Genomic DNA, 21,479 nt, shown 5'->3' with positions numbered 1-21,479 from the left:
CTAGATTATGGCACTCAAATTCCATCTCAGCAGCCAAACGCTTGATGCTGTCGCCACCCATACTTTCCTTTTAGCACTCAACAGCGCAAGATCCAGACAATGGTTGAATCCAAAGTAGTCTGAAATTACTGTCCAAGTATTTACTCCTAAAAGCCATATTTTATTTAATCAAGACTGCCAAGCTGGGCCCAGAGATGATTTGCACACCAAATTAAATTAAGATCTCCTGCACAGCACAGTTTGACATTGGTTAATGACACGCTGCTGTCATTCTGCATTGACTTGTATACTCAATTTAAAAATGTAAGTGTATAATGATTTTTTTAAATCCCAAACATGCTCTTTCCAGAGTCTGTGTGTAATCTATTTTCATGGATTACATCTTTTGTTGAATTGCTGTATGACAACTGAACTAGCTCCTAAGATACTGATGGAGTAATTGTGCATTCGCAGCAGGGAGCCATTGTAGCCACAAGCATGTGTTGGAGAATCAGGTCTACAGTATTATAGTTGCATCTCCGACACACAGTCCCTTCAAGTGTGGCTTCCATGCTGGGAATGTCGGACAATGGAACTGCCTTTATACCTGTTAAGTGTAGTGTCACTGACAACAAACACTGCTGGAGGTCATCACATGGACAATAACTAATGGTTGCAATACTCACAGAAACCACATTCACGTAGTCATCATCAGAAAGTGTTTCCAGCATCTCAGAGACGGATGTCCGAATTAGTTTCAACGTTAGTCCACTAACACTTCCGCTCCTGTTTTGTGAAAAAGAAAACAGGGAAATGGTAAAACATTTTAATCTCTACAGAGAAAATAAAAGTTTCAACATTTTTATTGCTTGTACAGTACTTACACGTCCACTAGAATGAGCATGTCCTTGGGTGAAGCAGCTCCCTGTATGTACCTGAGAGAGTAGAACAAATCAGTGAGACACCACAAACTTTACAATGTGAGACACTATACAGAATTTAAATGTAGCTGCTGCAGTGCTTGGGTGGGGGCGGGGGCTATTATTTAGTTCTTCAATAGTTTATTGACAAGCTTGATCGTCTGCCAAGGTTTGTAGCCAGTACAAAAACATAGCTGGGACTATAACAATAATGTAATACAGCTATGGAGAAAGAGCACAGGGAGGGATCAATTGGACAGATTTTTCAATGAGCCAGCCCAGGCACAATGGCTTGAATGGCCTGAATGGCCTCCTTTTGTACCGTCTGCTTCTATGATGAGTCAAAACCTGGCTTTTTCATCATCAGGATGCCATTATTTTACCTACCTGAAAAACACAGAATGCCCCAAGTTTACCGGTGATTCATTGCTTTTGGAGTTTAGATATATTGTTACACAGGCAGCCTCAGCAGCTAACTTAACACACACAAGGTCCCAGAAACAGGAGAAAGATAAATATCCAGTTAATCTGATTTTAGTACAGTTTGTTGATAAATAAATATTGACCAGGGAACTGGAAGAATTCTTCTGCTCTTAATCGAATATTGCATAGAGATCTTCTGCCACCTGAATAAGCAGGTGGCAAAGCAGCACCCGCTTTGTACTGCTCTGAGGTGTCAGCCTAAATAACGTATTTAGTTCCCAGGAGACAGTTTCAATCCATGTCCTTCTGACCTAGAGGTGAGAGTGCTGCCACTGAACCAAGCTGACACTGTCACAACAGTATTCTGATGAAGGGTCTCTACCTGAACCATGAAACTGTTGCTTCACTTTCCAGGTTTTATGGATAAACTGCACTTTTCTAGAAACATCCACGTGCTCATTTGCTTATCACGTCAACTGTTAACTATTTTAATGGAAAATTAAATAACATAATTACATAGTATGAGCAAACCACTATGATACATTTTTAGCCCAGATATACTGTTCCAAAGTAATTTAATCTGACAAAGTACTTTCATCATGATATGGCCATACTCCCCAGAGAATATTGCTTATTAATGAACTACTCAAGATAATAATTTTTCAAAGGTATAGATTTTCTCTTTAGAAAAGTTAAGTTAAAATAAAGCTTTTATTGATGTTGATGTAGTACAGGTTGGATTTTGTAATATTGTTGTCTGAATACACTTTTTTTCAATTCATTCATGGGATGTGGGTGTCGCTGGCTAGGCCAGCATTTATTGCCCACTGCCTTCTTGAACCACCGTAATCCATGTGGTATAGGCACCCACAGTGCTGTTAGGGAGGGAGTTCCAGGATTTAGACACAGCAACAGTGAAGGAATGACAATATATTTCCAAGTCAGGATGGTGAGTGGCTTGGAGGGGAGCTTCCAGGTGTCTGCTGCCTTTGTCCTTCTAGATGGTAGTGGTTGTGGATTTAGAAGGTGCTGTCTAAGAAGACTTGGTGAGTTCCTGCAGTGCATTTTCTAGATGGTACCCACTGCTGCCACTGTGCGTTGGTGGTCGAGAGAGTAAATGTTCATGGATGGAGTGCCAATCAAGTGGATTGCATTGTCCTGGATGGTGTCAAACTTCTGGAGTGTTGTTGGAGCTGCACTCAACCAGGCAAGTGGGGAGTATTCCATCACACTCCTAATTTGTGCCTTGTAGATGGTGGACAGGCTTCGGGGAGACAAGTGGTGAGTTACTTGCCACAGGATTCCTAGCCTCTGACTTGCTCTTGTAGCCACGGTATTTATATGGCTCATCCGGTTCAGTTTCTGGTCAATGGTAACCCCCAGGATGTTGATAGTGGGGGACTCAGTGATGGTAATGCCATTGAATATCAAGGGGCGATGGTTAGGTTCTCTCTTGTTGGAGATTGTCATTGCCTGGCACTTGTGTGGTGCCAATGTTATTTGCCATTTCTTAACACAAGCCTGGATATTATCCAGGTCTTGCTGCATTTGGGCACGAACTGCTTCAGTATCTGAGGAGTCACAAATGGTGATGGGCATTGTGCAATCATCAGCGAACATCCCCAGTTCTGACCTTATGATGGAGGGGAGGCCGTTGATGAAGCAGCTGAAGGTGGTTGGGGTTAGGACACTGCTGCAGTGATGTCCTGGAACTGAAATGATTGACAACCAACAACCACAACCATCTTCCTTTGTGCCAGGTGTGACTCCAACCATTCCTGTTTTTATTTCAGATTTCTTGCATCTGCAGTATTTTATTTTTGGTTCAATTTGCCTTTGTGTACCTATGAATGTCTGTTCCCTTGTCAACTTTCAGGGCTTACTTCAGCAACTAAGCAGGTGGAGCACTAAGTGATACTTGTGTGTGCTCCGCTGTTCCTTTTCAATCTGCTGAATAAGGACGTATTCTGAAGTTCTACTGAAGGCAGCTGCTGCAAGACAATCAGAGTATGCTTTCTGCCTGTCGAGCTTGGGATAAGTTGTTGGATTCAGAGTTCAAACAATCAGTTTTGAAACGGAAGCAGGTGCTATTAATGCAACAGTTCGGCTTAATAGCACAGCAAGATAAATGAGAAAGACTTCTGACTGGTAAAACTCTCTACCAACCCTCCTCTCTATCTGTCCATGTCGTAAATACTTCTCTGATTTAGGGAAGAATGACAACTCGATTAGAAATTTGCATATCTGTATATGAGCTGGTTTATAACTAGTTTAGTACTACTAACCATCAACATGAATAGAAACCAAGAATAATCACCTCAGAAAAAAATGAGCACAACACCAACCGATGAAGAAATCCAACTCCAAAACCTGCATGAAATTGACTAGAACACCTAAGCTGATGGCCTTTCAAGGGGCAGAGGGGCAGCTAATAAGGGAAAAGGGGCAGAGAGAGAAAAAATGAATGATCTGTAATTAGGTTGAGGGCACAAGATGATTAAATGACAAGTGATATTGGCATGAGGCAAAAGGAGGTAACTGTGAGAGAATTGGGAAAATAAAAGACATGTCTGAGATCTAGAGAAAGACGTGTGAGTGGTTACAGCAAAATAGTAAGGATGTGGGGAAGCACGGAAAATCTGGCAAAGTGAAATAGTCTCATACTCATGAATATGATGCAAGCAAATGATAGGCAATACCAAAGGTGCCAGCCATTCTGCCAACTGTGTATCAATAAGATTTCCCCATCCCAAGTACCACCCTACAACCTCCCTCATTCTTGGAAGTGCTGGTGCATCCATCATACATGACCAGCACTCTTGAGAGAAAACAGGGGCTTGTGGTTAAGGTCTAAAGTTGTTGGAATCAATATTTAGGCTAGAGCGCCTCACAAAAAGATAAGACCTCCTCTACACTGAGGGGACTAAACGTAGATTAGATGGTTGCTTCACTGAACATTTCTGTTGCAAATGCAAGTGCAACACTGAGATTTTGGACACTTGCCATTTTAATTCTGCATCCCACACTGATATCTCCTACCTTTACCTCTGGAACTGTTCCTAAGAGGCTCATTGCAAGCATCACATCTTTCTACTCTTTCTAAGCAGTTCATCGCTAACATCTCCAGGTTCTGACAGTAGGGCATCAACCTGAAACATTAACCCTACTTTTCTTCTCTCCACAGGTGATGCCCAACCTGCTTAATGCATTTACTGTTTCTATTTCAGATTTCCTGCAGCTGCAGTATTTTGCTTTTTGTTCAATTTGCCTTTGTATGCCTATGAATGTCTGTTCCCTTGTCCTACTTTCAGGGCTTACTTCAGCAACTAAGCAGGCGGAGCACTAAGTGGCACTTTTGTGTGCTCTGCTGTTCCTTTTCAATCTACTGAATAAGGACGTATTCATCATCTGAGCTGAAGTTCTACTGAAGGCAGCTGTTGAAAGACAATCAGAGTATGCTTTCTGTCTGTCGAGCGTGGGATAAGTTGATGGATTCAGAGTTCAAACAATCAGTTTTGAAATGGACACAGATGTTATGGATGAAACAGTTTGGCTTAATAGCACAGCAAGATAAATAAGAAAGATGGTATTGCAAGATGAATGTAATTTCTGTTATGCGCCATCCATTAGACACAAGGCACTGGAGCACATTGCAAAGACGAATCTTATCTGGCCATTTGTGCTTGGTCACGTGGAAGGAACATTCAATAAGCAGACGATTTGGCCAGCTATACTTGCATCACCAATGGCAAACTTCTCCTACAAGCCAAAGATGTTAATGCCTTTTGCATCACCAAAGTTAAAATCTCTGACACATACAAATGACGTTGAAACACCAGAGAAGTTGATTGCACAATTCTCGTTGAGACACTCTGAACTACTATTTGTTTTCACAGACTTGTTTTAAAATGAGAATCGTAGCCCAAGGACTAGTGTAGGAAAATAAGTCGGAGGGAAAATAAGCTAATGACCATAACTTGCCTTTATACGGCATGTTTAATGCAAAAATAATTGGCAAAATTGTTTGCCCCTTTGGTGGTGAGCATCAAGGTGGGTGATGGGGGGGGAGGGCAACAATATGACCAGAAGGCCAAAAATTGGTTTTACATCATCATGAAACAAGTTAGCATTATCTACTCCCGCCGTCAATGGTGGGCCGCGTTTCCTGGCATCCAATGTCGGGAATGTGATTTCAATGCATTTACAGCTCATCATCTTGCCTGCACTGGAATCATCCCCCATGTCGAATTTACCTCCCACATCAGCGTGACTTCAGAATGATATGATTCACACAACATTTAAAAGGCATGCGACTGGCGAGCTGAATATCGAAGGGAACTCAGAGGTAAGCGCAGATTAACAGTCTGCAGCGCTCGCAAGAGTCGCCCGTTCGACTTCAAGGAAGGGGCACCGCGCATTCAGGCGAGGGCACAGACAAGTCATTTTTCCCCGGAGGGGGCTGACAGTGCGGTGCCAGGGCAAGGGCTGCACTGCGGTTTTTAGAGGCGGGGGGGGGGGGCTGCGTGCAAGGCAGCACGGTTTGATGGTAATGCACAAAAACACATGTGGGGGATTGCAGTGGGGGGAGGGAAGTGGCTACGTACTAGGGAAACCTGATCATTCCTCTGCAGCTGAGCTGTCTCGAGTCCTCATGACCCTTCGACAGAACTTGAGTTTGAGTCCAGGAAAGAGCTGAAATATAAGCTGGTTTAAGGTGTGTGTGTGGGGGGCGGAGAGATAGAGAGACAGAGAGGTGGAGGGGGTTGGTGTGGTTGTAGGGACAAACAAGCAGTGATAGAAGCAGATCATCAAAAGATGTCAACGACAATAGTACAATAGAACACATAGGTGTTAAAGTTAAAGTTGGTGATATTATCTAAACGAATGTGCTAATTAAGAATGGATGGTAGGGCACTCAAGGTATAGCTCTAGTGGGTTTTTTTTTTTAGTAATGGAACTAGGTGGGAAAAGGAAAATCTTTATAATTTATTGGAAAAAAAGAGGGGGAAACAGAAAGGGGGTGGGGATGGGGGAGGGAGCTCACGACCTAAAGTTGTTGAATTCAATATTCAGTCCGGAAGGCTGTAAAGTCCCTAGTCGGAAGATGAGGTGTTGTTCCTCCAGTTTGCGTTGGGCTTCACTGGAACAATACAGCAAGCCAAGGACAGACATGTGGGCAAGAGAGCAGGGTGGAGTGTTAAAATGGCAAGCGACAGGGAGGTTTGGGTCATTCTTGCGGACAGACCGCAGGTGTTCTGCAAAGCGGTCGCCCAGCTTACGTTTGGTCTCTCCAATGTAGAGGAGACCTCATTGGGAGCAACGAATGCAGTAGACTAAGTTGGGGGAAATGCAAGTTAGTCTACTGCATTCGTTGCTCCCAATGTGGTCTCCTCTACATTGGAGAGACCAAACGTAAGCTGGGCGACCGCTTTGCAGAACACCTGCGGTCTGTCCGCAAGAATGACCCAAACCTCCCTGTCGCTTGCCATTTTAACACTCCACCCTGCTCTCTTGCCCACATGTCTGTCCTTGGCTTGCTGCATTGTTCCAGTGAAGCCCAACGCAAACTGGAGGAACAACACCTCATCTTCCGACTAGGGACTTTACAGCCTTCAGGACTGAATATTGAATTCAACAACTTTAGGTCGTGAGCTCCCTCCCCCATCCCCACCCCCTTTCTGTTTCCCCCTCCTTTTTTTTTCCCAATAAATTATAAAGATTTTCCTTTTCCCACCTAGTTCCATTACTAAAAAAAAAAACCCACTAGAGCTATACCTTGAGTGCCCTACCATCCATTCTTAATTAGCACATTCGTTTAGATAATATCACCAACTTTAACTTTAACACCTATGTGTTCTATTGTACTATTGTCGTTGACATCTTTTGATGATCTGCTTCTATCACTGCTTGTTTGTCCCTACAACCACACCAACCCCCTCCACCTCTCTGTCTCTCTATCTCTCCGCCCCCCACACACACACCTTAAACCAGCTTATATTTCAGCTCTTTCCTGGACTCAAACTCAAGTTCTGTCGAAGGGTCATGAGGACTCGAAACGTCAACTCTTTTCTTCTCCGCCGATGCTGCCAGACCTGCTGAGTTTTTCCAGGTAATTCTGTTTTTGTTTTGGATTTCCAGCATCCGCAGTTTTTTTGTTTTTATCATTGATATGATTGGAGTCAGGCCTCGAGCTTAGCTACCCACTCAAGCTACGCAGAGGCTTGAAAGTACCACCAAGTGCTCCAGAGCTTTTCACCCCTCGGGCACAGGCTGCAAACCAATGAGCATTTTAGTGGACTGCAGAACAGCTGGATGACTGGGTACGTTGTACAATCTCCTTGCTAAAGCTGGCCATGGAGCAATCACTGATCGAGGCGCTCACAGCCTCTTGCAATCTGTTCAATCTAGTTTGGACCAGTCTCCCCCATGGTTCAAGCTAACAGCGTAGGCTTGCAGTATGAGTTAGGAGAATTCCTGCCCCTGAGCTGAGAGCACAGCATGCAGTCCAGTGGACAAAGCTGCCACCAATCAGTCAGATGGAGTGAGGCAGAGGTGGATGTGGTTTCAGCATGCAATGCACTAAACTCTGGCTGTCCAAGTGGTGGCCAGCACTCTCAGGTATGCATTAAGGGGCCTTGAGACAGAGCCAGCGCGCACACATTACCAAGAGAGGTCCCTAGAAGACTAATGCTAACCCATATGTCTCCCTCTTTCACTCTGCAGGAAGAATACATCAAGGGCATGGAGCCTGGTGACCTAGCTGTATGCCTCATGGCTTACAGAGAGCAGAGACGAAGGAGAAGAGAGTGACGGAGGCACCTGGCTGGGCAGAGGGAGGAGCTGCACACTCAAGAAGAAGGGGCGGCTGGGGCTCCTGCGCATGCCGTTAAAGAGTCGCAGTAAGCAGTTGCAAGTCGGCGGCACCTAGCTAAACCCAGGGTCTACAGACAGTGCTTGTCATTCCTGCAGTTGACCAAGAGCAGTGCCCCCTGAAGACTGTGCATGTGTGCATGTCCAGGGAACTGGTCAGTCACATAAGCCACCTGCTGGAGGGTTTGGTGCCACGGGTCTTGGAGGGCATCCACTGCATTTAACAGTGAAAATGACCATGGCATTCAATTTTTACGCCATTAGCTTATTCCAGGGCTCCACAGGTTACCTTTGTGGGATCTCACAAGCCTCTGCACACAAGTGCATCCAGGAGGTCCAGGATGCCAAATTCGCAAAGGCACACAACGTCGTGCATTTCGACCAGGGCCAGATAAGCCAGGAAACAAGGGTGCTGGGAAAAGCAGATCTCTGGTTTTTCCACAGGTGCAATATGCCATTGACTGCACTCACGCGGTGCTTAGATCTCCATGGCAACAAGCAGTTCAGTATGTGAGCTGCAAGGCTTTCCACTTACTGAATGCTCAGCTGGTCTGCAACCACAGAAAATGCATCTTGTAGGTCTGTGCACGATTCCCAGGGAGCGTCTACAACTCCTACGTTCTCAGTAGGTCTCACATCCCTGATGTTTTTCAGGGTCCACAGAGGCTTCTCAGGGACAAGGGCTACTCACAGAGGATGTGGCTGATGATGCCCATGCGGCAGCCTCAGGCTGCAGCAGAGCGACGGCATAACGACACTCATGCTGTGACCCGGACTCACTGGGTGGCTGCACTCTTTTGCAGGGCATTGGCGCTGACCACCACTGCAACCGTCTCCCCTGCTGGATTGGTGACCTTGCTTGCTGCTCTTTGCCCACAGTGATGGTAGAGGACTTCTCAGCAGGCCTCCACTGCATCCAGCAGGCACCCAAGGGAGGTGTCGCTAAATTTGGGACAGCATGTTTTCTCCCATTGGCAGCCATTACTTCCCAGCAGCTTCTGCTACCTTAGAGAGAACTATCTCTGTGCAGGGGCGCCCTTTAAATATGGTACCTGGATTACTGAAGGCCTGAGGTGATGGCGGGGTGGGCAAATCAGATGCTGTCCTGCCAGCGACCCAGCATGTTTCCTGGGAATGCATAATTAACGAGGGGATTGGGACGATACTGCACAAAAAGCCACCACTGCAACTAGCAGGCAAAACATCCTTTTTCCCACCAGCTACCACACTTTGTGCAAATCTGGGAGGATTCTGCCCAATGTCTCTGTTACTTCACTCAGTGGCCCATAAAAATAGTGTAATGATTTCTAGAGTGTAGGATCCAGGTGGCTGATGGCTTGATCACCATTATTTTCTACATTAGTGCATTAACCAAGTCATTTAAAAAATAAAGTGCTGAAGGTAATTTCTACTCCTTGGAAGTCTAATCAGATATTATGCACAATTATTTGTATATTTTACCTTGCCTGATTTTCCATAATGAGATTTTTTAAAATTCTGCAATGCACAATGTAAGTTTTTAGTTCAATGGCTTAAATCTAATTATATCAATAAAAATTAAAGCTATTCTACTTAATGTAGTCAATCAAGTAACTGAGAATCAAAGAATGTTTTAAAGCGTCCATGAAAAGATCAAATCACATAGTTGATGCACTTCCAAAACAGCTCACTGAAAAAGATTACAGTAGATTGTGTTACTGCTGCCATTTTGAACAGTATAACATGTGCTCTCCTTCCAATGTTGAATTAATGATTTTAAGCCACCAATTCCTGAATCTAAATGACAGCTCTGACTTAGGAGCACAGCAATAGGATGAGGCCATTTAGCCCCTCAAGCCTATTCCACCAATTTATGAGATCATCACTGATCTGTGAACTAAATCTATATATCCCATTTGCCCATTTTCCATTAATTTTACCTTTAGTTAACATAAACCTATCAATCAATAACATTCACAATTGACTGAGCATTAATTGCCTTTTGTGGAAGAGAGTTCCAAACTTCTTCCACTTTGTGTGCAGAAGTGTTTTCGAACTTCACTCATGAACAACCTGGCGATATTCCCAGCCCCAGACTTTCTACTGGCAGAAAAAACTTCTCACTACTTACCCTATCAGATCAGCTGTACATCTTGTAAACTTTGATCAAATCATCTTTTTAACCATCTATATTCCAGGGAATACAACCCTAATTTGTGTAATCTCTCCTCTCAATTCAACCATTGGCTCAGCTATCATTCTGGTAAATATACGCTGCACTCCAATCAAGGTCAATATTCCAAATGTGTGATACCCAGAATTGAACAAAGTCCTTCAGCTGTGGTCTAACTAGGGATTTTTTTACAGCTGTAGTATAACTGCCATCCCGTTGTATCCTAGTCCTTTATATATAAAGGTCAGCATTCCATCGGCCTTTTTGAATATCTTCTGTACCTATCATGCAATTTTAATGATTTATGTATATAGACCCCGAAGTATCTTTGGACTTCCACTGTTTCTAGTTTTTCACCAATTAGGAAGTACTCAGTTCTGTCCCTATTTTCTAGTTTAAAGCCCTTGTGACTGCCCCTTTCACCCTTTCTGCTTGAACCCTGCTCCCAATCCAGTTCAGGTGCAGCTTGACCCAGTGGTACAGTTCCTTCCTGTCATAGTACTGGTACCAGTGTCCCATGAAATGGAGCATCTCTTTCTCGCACCACTCCTTTACTCACATGCTCATCCCCCTAACCTGCTTATTGCGATGTAAATTTTCACTTGGCTCAGAGATTATAGGATTTGAGGTGCAGTTTTTTCATTTAGTTCCTAGCTCCTAGTTCTGAATGGGATCGCTTGCCTACTTTTTTCTATGCGGTTGGTTCCAACATGGATCAGAATGACTGCATCCTCCATCTCATGCTCCAAAATTCTTTCAAGCTGGTTGTGATTTCCCTTACCCTGGTATTTCTTAAACAACATACCATATGGGACTCTAGATCCTGCTTACAAAGGATGTCAAAGCACCCTCATTACGAATCTACTACAACTCCCCCATCAGGCTGCCTGCATCCCCTCCTTTGGACAACCTCCTGCTCCAAAGTGTCATGGTTAACTTCCTGTCCTTTCCTGACAGCCTTCATCCTTAACCTCACAGGCAGCAAGTGCATCATACCTATTGATAGGGTCAGTTTCTGCAGATTCTTGTTCTCTGTCACATCTGGGTTCCCCTTACTATGTGCATTATCAGTCATGCTGACCTTGCTCTGACCTTGCAACTCTAGATTGGGTCTGATCGAGTCTGGGCAAACTGTCCTGATGCATAGGGAAGGGGAGGAGTATTAATGTCTCCTACTCCCAGTCCAGCTCAATGACTCTGGGTCAGAGAGATTTAAGCCACAGATATCTACTGCAGACATGTTAGTTCAGGGCAGTCTCACTGTCCAAAACCTCCCACATTTTTCAGTCCCCACACACAACCTGCTTAGCCATATCTTAGTTGATATTTAGTTATAGATAATTATTTTGCATCCCTTTTACTTTTTTTAAGAAGCAACTGGCACCAAGCCATAAAATGCTGAACAAAATTTTAAGTGATCACTGCCTCAAGCTAGACAAACCACTGCAAGTATTAAAGGCCAAAAGAAGCTCCTCCATCCTTCTCTGCACTGAATTCCCACTCTCAAAATTTTCCATTTCTCACTTGGTTTGTGTTGCACACAGTTCACTTTGCGAAATCACAAAATGACAAAGAATTGGGAGGGGCAGGGTGAACCAAAGGAATGCAACTTCTTCAACAAAAATGAATTACGAAAAGCTCAAATATCATTCTACCAAACAGAATTCAAGCCATCCACAATACAATTGGAATAAAAACACCCAGTATCAGTATGGTTGCATGGGTAGGATTGCCAGCTGAGCCAGAAGTTTGGGGATTCAAGTCAGACTCGGAATCTCGATTTTAACCTGCATCAGGATTTGGGTATGATGACAAGCAGACAACTAACAATCCCCAACTTAGCAGGATGAGGCCTGGGCAATTTTAACTCCCGGGCCCCATCTTCCTCCTGAAATGGGCAGCAGCAGAATTTCGGGTGGCAGAAGGCTAGCCAGCAACAAGGTAAGTTGCAGGGATGCGGCTTCCAAAGGGAAGTGGGGGGTAGGAGGGCGAGGCCTTGGGATGGACGGGGTGGTGGTGGGGGGGAGGGGGGGGGGTGAAAATTTTCCTTCTGTTCTTGCAGCCTTTGACTTCACTAAGCCCATTTTTCATCTCAGCAAGGGCCAACTTTGAACCAACCAAAAGAAAAGGTTCACTGCCCGAATCTGAAGCCTCATTGAAAAATGTCTCAAGACAGTTTCCCAACAGCCTCCCGCCTCCCCCCCCCACCCCCCCCAACCCCACCACTGACAACAATGACAATAATCAAAATTTGTCATAGCGCACTGCTCACACTGCCCCTGAGATTGTACTGCAGCAGCAGATGCATAGGAAGGGCACCATTTAAAACCCCTGATCTGAAAAGGAAACCATAATTCTATCAACTCAAATAACACCAAATCCAATTATCTGCAGTGCCACTTTACAACTCAATAGCTTGAAATTAACACCTAAACCTGACTCTGCAAAACTCCAAAATACTCGCAATGAGCCCTGATTTCAACTAAAGTACACTGTAAACACGGGTATTTTCAGCAGCTGAGGAGGTCTTGCATGAATGCTGGACAGACAGAACCCATGTGTAGAGATTAAACAAAAAATCCAAAGAGATGAACCAGTGCTAGATGGCCTGACATTTTATCCTGCCGTGTTATATTGCAAATATAGATTCAATTATTGCAACTTAAGAAGTTCCTACGTGAAATTACAGCACAAAAAACAAGCACCAAATTCTCAACTGGCTACATCTCTGCTGGTGTCTCTCTATATGATTTAACCCATTATTTTCTCAGTAGTGTATCTGAATTTCACATTGTGGAATTCAATATAATACTTGTACTAAGTGCTTCTTGATGTGCTATTGAGCTACAATGATGAAACACATTCTTAAAGAAGCCATCTGTCCAGGTTATTTTCAGGAAGCAGAAAAACATAAATATGTTTTTACATTCCTCACTTATCTCGCTTATAATGATCCCCTAAATTAGGACCTGAGAATTTTAATTTCATTTTTAAATTGCTGAAATTCGAGATGCACGCTGGAAAAGTTAATAGATACATGTTTTTAAAAAATATTCCATCTTGTTTAGTTTGATAACAATTCTCTAAACCAGGAACTGGAAATTTTAATTTATTTTTTAATTGCTGAGAACTGAGATTTATGAAGCAAGCCACTGATCCATGAATAATTGAGGAATCCTAGACTTTCCTATTGAAATTCCCATTTCAAGTTAAGCACAAAGTAATTCAGTGCTTGTACATCAAAGCTGAATGAACAATCTTGCATTTCCACTTGAATTTCGATAACTTCTTGGTTATTGCTGTGTCCTGCCTCTCCTCCTCCCTTTCAAACTGGTTTTAAATATACCTTATTTACCTCTCCTTATTGTCTCTTTACATATCCTTTCCCTTTTTTTACATCATTGAAAATGGCAGTGATTTTATTCACCACCAGAGCTGGAGGTATACCAGCAGGGTGTGAGGATGGAGTTGGAGATTCACTAGCAGGGTGTGAGGATGGAGCTGGAGATATACCAGCGAGGTGTGAGACCAAGCCTGGAGGTACACCTACAGGGTGTATGAGGATGGAGCTGGAGGTATACCAGCAGGGTGTGAGGATGGAGCTGGAGATATACCAGCAGGGTGTGAGGATGGAGCTGGAGATATACCAGCAGGGTGTGAGGATGGAGCTGGAGATATACCAGCGAGGTGTGAGATCAAGCCTGGAGGTATACCTACAGGGTGTATGAGGATGGAGCTGGAGATATACCAGCAGGGTGTGAGGTTGGAGCTGGGGGTATATCAGCAAGGTGTGAGGTCAGACCTGGAGCTATATCTGCAGGGTGTGAGGTTGGAGTTGTCACAGGGATCTAAGGAGTAAAGGCACAAGGAGTAAATTGGATAAGCTTAAGAATTATGCAATTTTGAATTTTTGATATTATCATTTACTTTTGAGGTACATAATGGGGTTAGCCAGCCTCCGAAATGCTCAACTAAAAGAATTCGCAAAGCAATATGATTGCTTCTTTTTTCCCTCTATGAAAGTTTATGTTTTTTAGGATGAATGGAGTTTAACTGACATAACCAAGTTAGTAACCTCTATGATTTGCAACTGAATCAAATAAAAATCTTTGGACTTTACAGGTGGTAGGCATACAGGGATGCTTCACTTTCCCACATGCCATGGGTGCATGCAGATACAAAATCATGAAGAGTTCAGGTGCTAGAGCACCTGTGGAAATCTATCCAGCACTGGAGGCAATACTTCTCCATCATTAACTTGAGCCGGTATGCCAGGAGGTTGTGCCGGTGAGTCAAAGCCCAGGTGGTATAGGCAGGGCCAGGGAGAGAAATCATGGGCCCTGGTGCTTCACTTGTTTCAGAGCCCCTTGTCTGCAACCACTGCCAAACAGCACCCCCACCCCTACCCCCCCTGCCAACAACCCTTTAACCCTCAGCAGCTTCCATCAAGCGCCTTTGCAGTGTGCTTTGGGTCCTAAAGAATAGGGCAGTGCAACACAGGAGGAGGCCATTCAGCCCACTGTGTCCTGCCACCCCCACAACCATACCCCTGCTCTTTCCCTATAATTCTTTTCTCCAATTATTTATCCAATCTCCTTTTGAACACCAAGTTGAATCTGTATCCACAACAATATCAGGGAGGGAGTGCGTTCCAAATCCTAATCACTCCGTGTAAAGGCTTTTCACATCACTTCTGGTTCTTTTGCCAATTAACTTAGATGAAGTTAAAAACAAAAAAACTGCGGATGCTGGAAATCCAAAACAAAAACAGAATTACCTGGAAAAACTCAGCAGGTCTGGCAGCATCGGCGGAGAAGAAAAGAGTTGACGTTTCGAGTCCTCATGACCCTTCGACAGAACTTGAGTTTGAGTCCAGGAAAGAGCTGAAATATAAGCTGGTTTAAGGTGTGTGTGTGGGGGGCGGAGAGATAGAGAGACAGAGAGGTGGAGGGGGGGTGGGGGGGGGGCGTGTGTGGTTGTAGGGACAAACAAGCAGTGATAGAAGCAGATCATCAAAAGATGTCAACGGTGGGGATGGGGGAGGGAGCTCACGACCTTACAGCCTTCCGGACTGAATATTGAATTCAACAACTTTAGGTCGTGAGCTCCCTCCCCCATCCCCACCCCCTTTCTGTTTCCCAGAATTAGGAACTATCATCAAAGTGGGGTCAAACTGAGTTATATACGTTCAAGATAACTTCTACTCTATACCTCTATTAAGAAAGCGCAGGTTTCAGTTTGATACATTTCACATCCACGGCTTTGTCAGACCAGTATACAAACTTGGTTAAAAACAAAAAACTGCAGATGCTGGAAATCCAAACTTGGTTGTTCGCATTGCGCAACATTGAACACCAAGCTTTGAGAAGATGTGGCTGATCTGTTTATCCTCTCCTGTGGTTTGTGTAGGAAATTGCTTAAGTTTTCTTTTGTTTCCCAGTCTCAAGGCATTTCCTTTCCCACTTTCTCCAGTACTTTGTTAATCATACCTACACATGTCAACCATCAGCGTTTTACAGTCTTATAATCTAATATAATACAATTAAAAAATTTCCACTTCAACAACTAAGCTAAACCTTTGTAAATCACTTAAATGATGAAGCGACTCTTTCTCTTGAACTTCTTTCCATTATTGGAGCCTAATTAATCCACACTTTTTTGGAAATTCAAGCTGATTTTTCTCCCTTTCAGCAGTTTCAAACCGATCACTTCTTTTCAATTTTGTTCCTCCAACACATTGGGCTAAAAATGGGGTTTTATGGTTTCCTGGGGTGGCCGAGGGCGGTGAAGAGTTGTGGGGTGGTGGCGTCACTATCAGTAATGTACCTGTACCCATGCAGATCTAGGTGGAGGAAGCCATGCAATTTTTATGTATCCACTTCATCTGCATCATTGTAGCATTGGCCCAAGGCAGTTCCAGCATTGCATCCTCTTCAAATGAGCAGTGTGCGGGCTCTGCATACAGCAGGGGACCTGGCCAAGGCCCAGGAGAGGGCGGTGCACTGGCACTGGTGCACCTGTCTGGTAAATCTCCCTGGAGGCAGCCAATTAGGATGCCAAGTCCAGGAGCTCTGTCAAATTAGGGACGTACATTCAGTGTGGCCTGTGAATATGGCCATCTGCACAGAGGGCCGGTGCCACCGTTACAGCAAAAACTGGGAGGCGCACCCCCCCACACCCCACCCCATGAGGCCATCAGCTCTGGTGTTTTGTGCCTTGTGCACCCCCCTCTCCTGGGCCCATCCCTAGTTGCCCTTGAGAAGGTGGTGGTGAGCTGACTGCTGCAGTCCATGTGGTGTAGGTACACCCATACTGCTATAAGCTAGCCAAACATTCTATGCCAGCGGCTCTTTTCAGGGCTCCACAAGTAGCCTCTGTGGGATATCACAAGCCTCCACCCACAAGTGTATCCATGAGGTCACAGATGCCATCTGTGCGAGGGCACACAACTTTGCGCATTTTGTCCGGGATCAGGGGAGTCAGGGTGCAAGAACAATTGGATTTGCCCAGATCTCGGGTTTCCCACAGGTGCATGCTGCCAGCAATTGCACTCATATGGCACTCAGATCTCCATCGCAACAAGCGATCAACTATGTCAACTGTGAGGGCTTCTATTTGCTGAACGTGCAGCTGGTATGCGACCACCTGAAACACATCCTGCAGGTCTGCGCACGGTTTCCAGGGAGTGTCCACAACTCCTACATTCCCTGTCGGTCACAGATCCCTGATGTGCACTGGCCAGACGAGGCAGGCGCACACGGGAGGCCCTCTTAGCTGCTAGATTTGCAGAGGATGATGACGACATGCAGTGAGGAGACACCATAAGACCCTCACATTGCATCTATGAACGTTTGACTCCAGTCTGGCTTATGGCAGTATGGGTGTACCTACACCACATGGACTGCAGCAGTTCAAGAAGACAGCTCACTGCCACCTTCTCAAGGGCATCTAGGGATGGGCAATAAACGCTGGCCCAGCCAGCAAAGCCTACATCCCATGAATGAATAAAAAAAAATAAGATGCCAGGGGAACAGAATTAACGAGAGCTCAGATAATACTCCCCCCCGCCATGTACTGAGTGTTACTAATGACCTGGCACTAAGTCATGGGACATCCCAGCAGAACCATGTTCAAATGCAACCAAGGCGCATGCAACCTTCCACTGGGGTGAGAAGTACATGGTTGAAGGAGGCTCGTGTGGAGCGCAGAGCAGCGTGACCACAATGGCTCACTTCCATGCTGTAAAATTCTTACATAATTCTGGTGAAGTTCAAAATAGCAACAACTGTCCTCATATCATCGTGTTTTGCATCTCATAAGTATAATCCAGCAAAAAAAATCTCAATATCTGCACTGAGAATTTCAGACTAAAGCCTATGACCTTGTAAATGTTTAGCTATATTTTCTGCAAACCCTGTAAACGTCTTCATCACGCCAGCCATCACCACTCTTCAACAACTCTGTCAAGGATGTCAAGAAACCAGTTCATTTTGTCATAATATAAATATTTAAATTAAATTTCAGACAATTGTCATTAAAACTAATGCAATTCAATCCCTTGAGAAATATACTAGTATAAACTAGATTATTTTTTGGTTTCAAATTCATTTGATGGCCATTCATGCTACTTTCGGAGTGGATTATTGGTTCACTGCGGTGGAATGGTGATAATTACATAGCGTAAAATCATGTCTGATTTCCTGGACTATCTCCTTACTGAAACAATCACAGCTGCCAATCAGAAATGAGCAGGTTACAGATGTTCAGCAAGGTGAGATGTAGAGGCGCTGACATGTTTGAAAATGCTGCCATAACCAGTAACTAATTCAAGCGCTCTCAGGCTCTGTGCGAGTCAAAAGCAACTTATAGCAACACTAGCATTTATCTTAGCCTCATGCCCAGCAGAGTAACCATAACTACAGCAGTATGCTTGTAGGCGGTTTTCCCTCCAGCACTTAGCTAAGAAGTTTGTCAATAGATGACAAGTGCATACAATTCAGTGTTGCACTTGTGGCCACTGAGGACGCTGAAATTGTCCAACTCCCTCAGCTTAAATAACATTTCTCCTGCTAAGGGTTATTTTTAATTTTAGGGTTCAACTTAAATTTTGCTTATTCAATTACGTTTCCAATCTTAAGCAGCTTACTCAGAGGGTGTTGAAGATCAGTGAAATACAGGAATAATAATTACACTGAAGGGTTCGGATCGGAGCATAAACTGACGAAAGCCAGAACTACTTGTGTTTATCATGGAGGCATCACGGTACAGAAGGGGGCCATTCAAGCCATGGAGACAATGCTGGCTCTCAATAGAACCATCCAGTCAGTTCCCCACTCTATCCCGCTAGCCCTGCAAATTTATTTCCAAGTACCCAGCCAATTTCCTTTTGAAATCATTCATCATCTCTGCTGCCACAACCCTTGTAGGCATCGAGCTTCAGATCATTACCAATCCCTGTGTAAAAAAGTTCGTCTTCCTCCTCTGCATCTTAGCCAAAAATTTCAATCTGTGTTCCCTTCTGTGTTTGTTATTTGAGCTACCTTCAAATTGGAGCACTTGTTGAGTATTATTTATTGCAAGGCTTGGAGTGAGATTCCTCGCCCCTCACAATGTTGGGCACACTGCCCAAATTTTCACAAACCCACTAACACTGAAATTTGGCCAAAATTTTCTAAGCCCATTTTGCCAATGAGAATTTATGGTAAAATTTCCTATAGAGTGCATTTACTTATGCCGAATATAAATACCGGCATACAATAAGTGCAAATGCACATCCCCTAGATGGTAATCAGCAGCATCCGGAAGATCCAATGAGACTCCCGAAAAGTGCTGCAGCATTGGAAAACCTACAAAGATGGGAGCAGGCAATAGATTTTTTATTCCACATCTGCCCAATTTTAAAGCATATTTTGCTTTGCATCACCAATTTGCTACCTTTCTCATCTCTATGAACTCTTTTTCTCTACCTCAGTTTGCTACACAAGATCGTCAACAGCAGTTAAAGATAACTTATTTACCTTTATCACTTAAGTTATTTCATCAACTGGCTACACTACACTTAGCAATTAAGCAGATATAGTGGGCTACAAGGTGCGTTCGAGAACCAAATCAAAAAATCTTCGGAAAATATTGAACTAATTTGCATTTTCCCCTCTTCAGCATACAATTGTATTTACAGTTACTGAACAATTCCTCCTTATCTAAAGAGTCTGAGGTCAAGAGTTTTCACCAAGAACTCCACTTCTCAGTTACATCGTGATATAGCCTTCCCTGCATGTGTCCCCTTTAAGGTAACTATTAGTTTGTACTTTCCTTCCTTTTTCAGGTGCACAAGGCAAGCAAGATATTTTTGCCCAACCACTCAAAACACATTACAAAACTAACGAATAATGCAAAATCTCACACATATTGCTATTTATATGCTTCTTTGTATTGTGCTGTACCAGAACTCAATATTCGTGCTAACAGTAAGGAAAAGCCACCTTCAGTGAGCTTCAATGCCTGTTTTGTGCATTCTGTCCCACAGCTTGAGAAATCCAATTTCTAAAACCGTTGAAGCAAAAATAATACTTACATATATAAAATGGTTTAAAAAAGATGTTTAATCAAATAACTCAAAATTATATTTGAGTACTGTAATTAAAAGTGATTTTTTCACTGTAGGTATTCTAATGTGTTCTAACATGCTGTGCAATTAAAATGACTAGGTCAGGCATTCTGCTCCAGATTCTTATTCAATCTGCATAAGATTTACAGCAAGATTTATAGGCTTCACAGGAATACAAAATATCAGTTAAAAAGCAGCCATTGAACACTTTCGAGACACTGAGTATGGCAGAGAGCCACTAGACTCAGGAGGCACAAGTCCATTATTCATTATACTTGATTGACACTCACAATATAGTTTGCTGTGAGCAATGTATTAATTAATAGTTAATGCCTGTGGATTTCTACAATTTCACCCACAGAAGTATCATATTAACTGGCTGAACAGCGTGTAGGACATTCCAGTGACTGACTGTTCCTTCATTATCTCCTAGTGATAGAGTTTCATTTTTTTTATTTCCTCTCTATTATAAATATATTTTCTCCAATTTTTTTTTGTTTATTTTCTTCCTCTTTTGGTCACCAGGTTTTTTTTTAACCAGGTTGTGAGAAATTAGGCGAATGCTCGCAGGCTCCTATTAATCCCGCTCCAGGTGCTTCAAAGTATGATATCACAAAACTTGTGCCTGCAACCTCCTATGTGGCAAATTCACAGCCTAACCATGTTATTTGTACTGAAGTGTCGGTCGGAGTAACAGAATTTATAGATATTTCCTCCATGTTTCAATTAAGCAAACATTCTAAATGGGTTGAAGGAGATTGCAAGATGAAGTTTATACACTTTTAGCGAGCTATGAACATAAAGCTCTTTTAAGCTCTGAACATAAAGTTCTTTAAAGCTACTGTCATTCATTCATTGCTTTGAAGGATTCAGAAACACATTAAGAAATGTTGATGAACGGGTAGTCTTTTCCTACATGGAAGACTGGCAAATTCCAAGTCACCTCTGCTCATTTATTCACTCATGCTGGTTGATGGCTGGTGGTGAACGTGTGTTGACAATGGTCTAGCAGCAGGCTAACTGCCTCACCTTCTGGCTGGGGAACACAACAAGACCAGTATAACGTAAATAAATTCATGGATGGGGGGAATATATTTAATATTTTTCAATTGGAAACTAATCACACATTTCCATGGAGGTGATTCACATTTTCACAGAAATGATTTTGGTGTCAAAATCACACCGAGGCTGAAGCATTCATCGAGCAGAATCATCCCAGATTTGCACAATGTGTAGTAGCGAGCATAAAAAATATCATTTTACCCACCAGCCACAATGGCGGGTTTTCACGCCGTATCGTCCCCTTCCCATGTCATAAAGTACACAGTCACGACAAACACGCTGGATCACTGGCAGGCAGCCTCCTATTGGCCCACAATGCCGTTACCTTGCTGCTTCCTCACCCAAGGGGCCATGTTTAAAATGCAGCCGTGCACATACTTCTCAACACTTGCAGCCCAGGATTGCTCCAGTCATGGTATGGGCCAAAAAGCCAGGAAGATTTCAGCTCCCCCAATTCAGTGACACA

At 43.6% G+C, this 21,479-nt stretch overlaps 1 protein-coding gene across 1 annotated transcript in view; it reads right to left on the bottom strand.

Annotated features, from left to right (window-relative positions):
• LOC121285595 (voltage-dependent calcium channel subunit alpha-2/delta-1) overlaps positions 1–21,479 on the bottom strand; it is a 711,948-nt gene that overhangs the window by 258,311 nt on the left and 432,158 nt on the right. Inside the window, exons 9-10 of the mRNA XM_041202183.1 lie at positions 864–914; positions 666–765 (exon numbers count right to left, since the gene is read on the bottom strand). Coding sequence (XP_041058117.1) covers positions 666–765; positions 864–914 — 151 coding nt within the window. The remainder of the gene's footprint in view (positions 1–665; positions 766–863; positions 915–21,479) is intronic.

The sequence above is a fragment of the Carcharodon carcharias genome, chromosome 13 (assembly GCF_017639515.1).
Source record: "Carcharodon carcharias isolate sCarCar2 chromosome 13, sCarCar2.pri, whole genome shotgun sequence".
Classification (NCBI taxonomy): domain Eukaryota; kingdom Metazoa; phylum Chordata; class Chondrichthyes; order Lamniformes; family Lamnidae; genus Carcharodon; species Carcharodon carcharias.
Note: the sequence above shows the minus strand (reverse complement) of the source record. Positions and strands in the feature narration are given on the sequence as shown.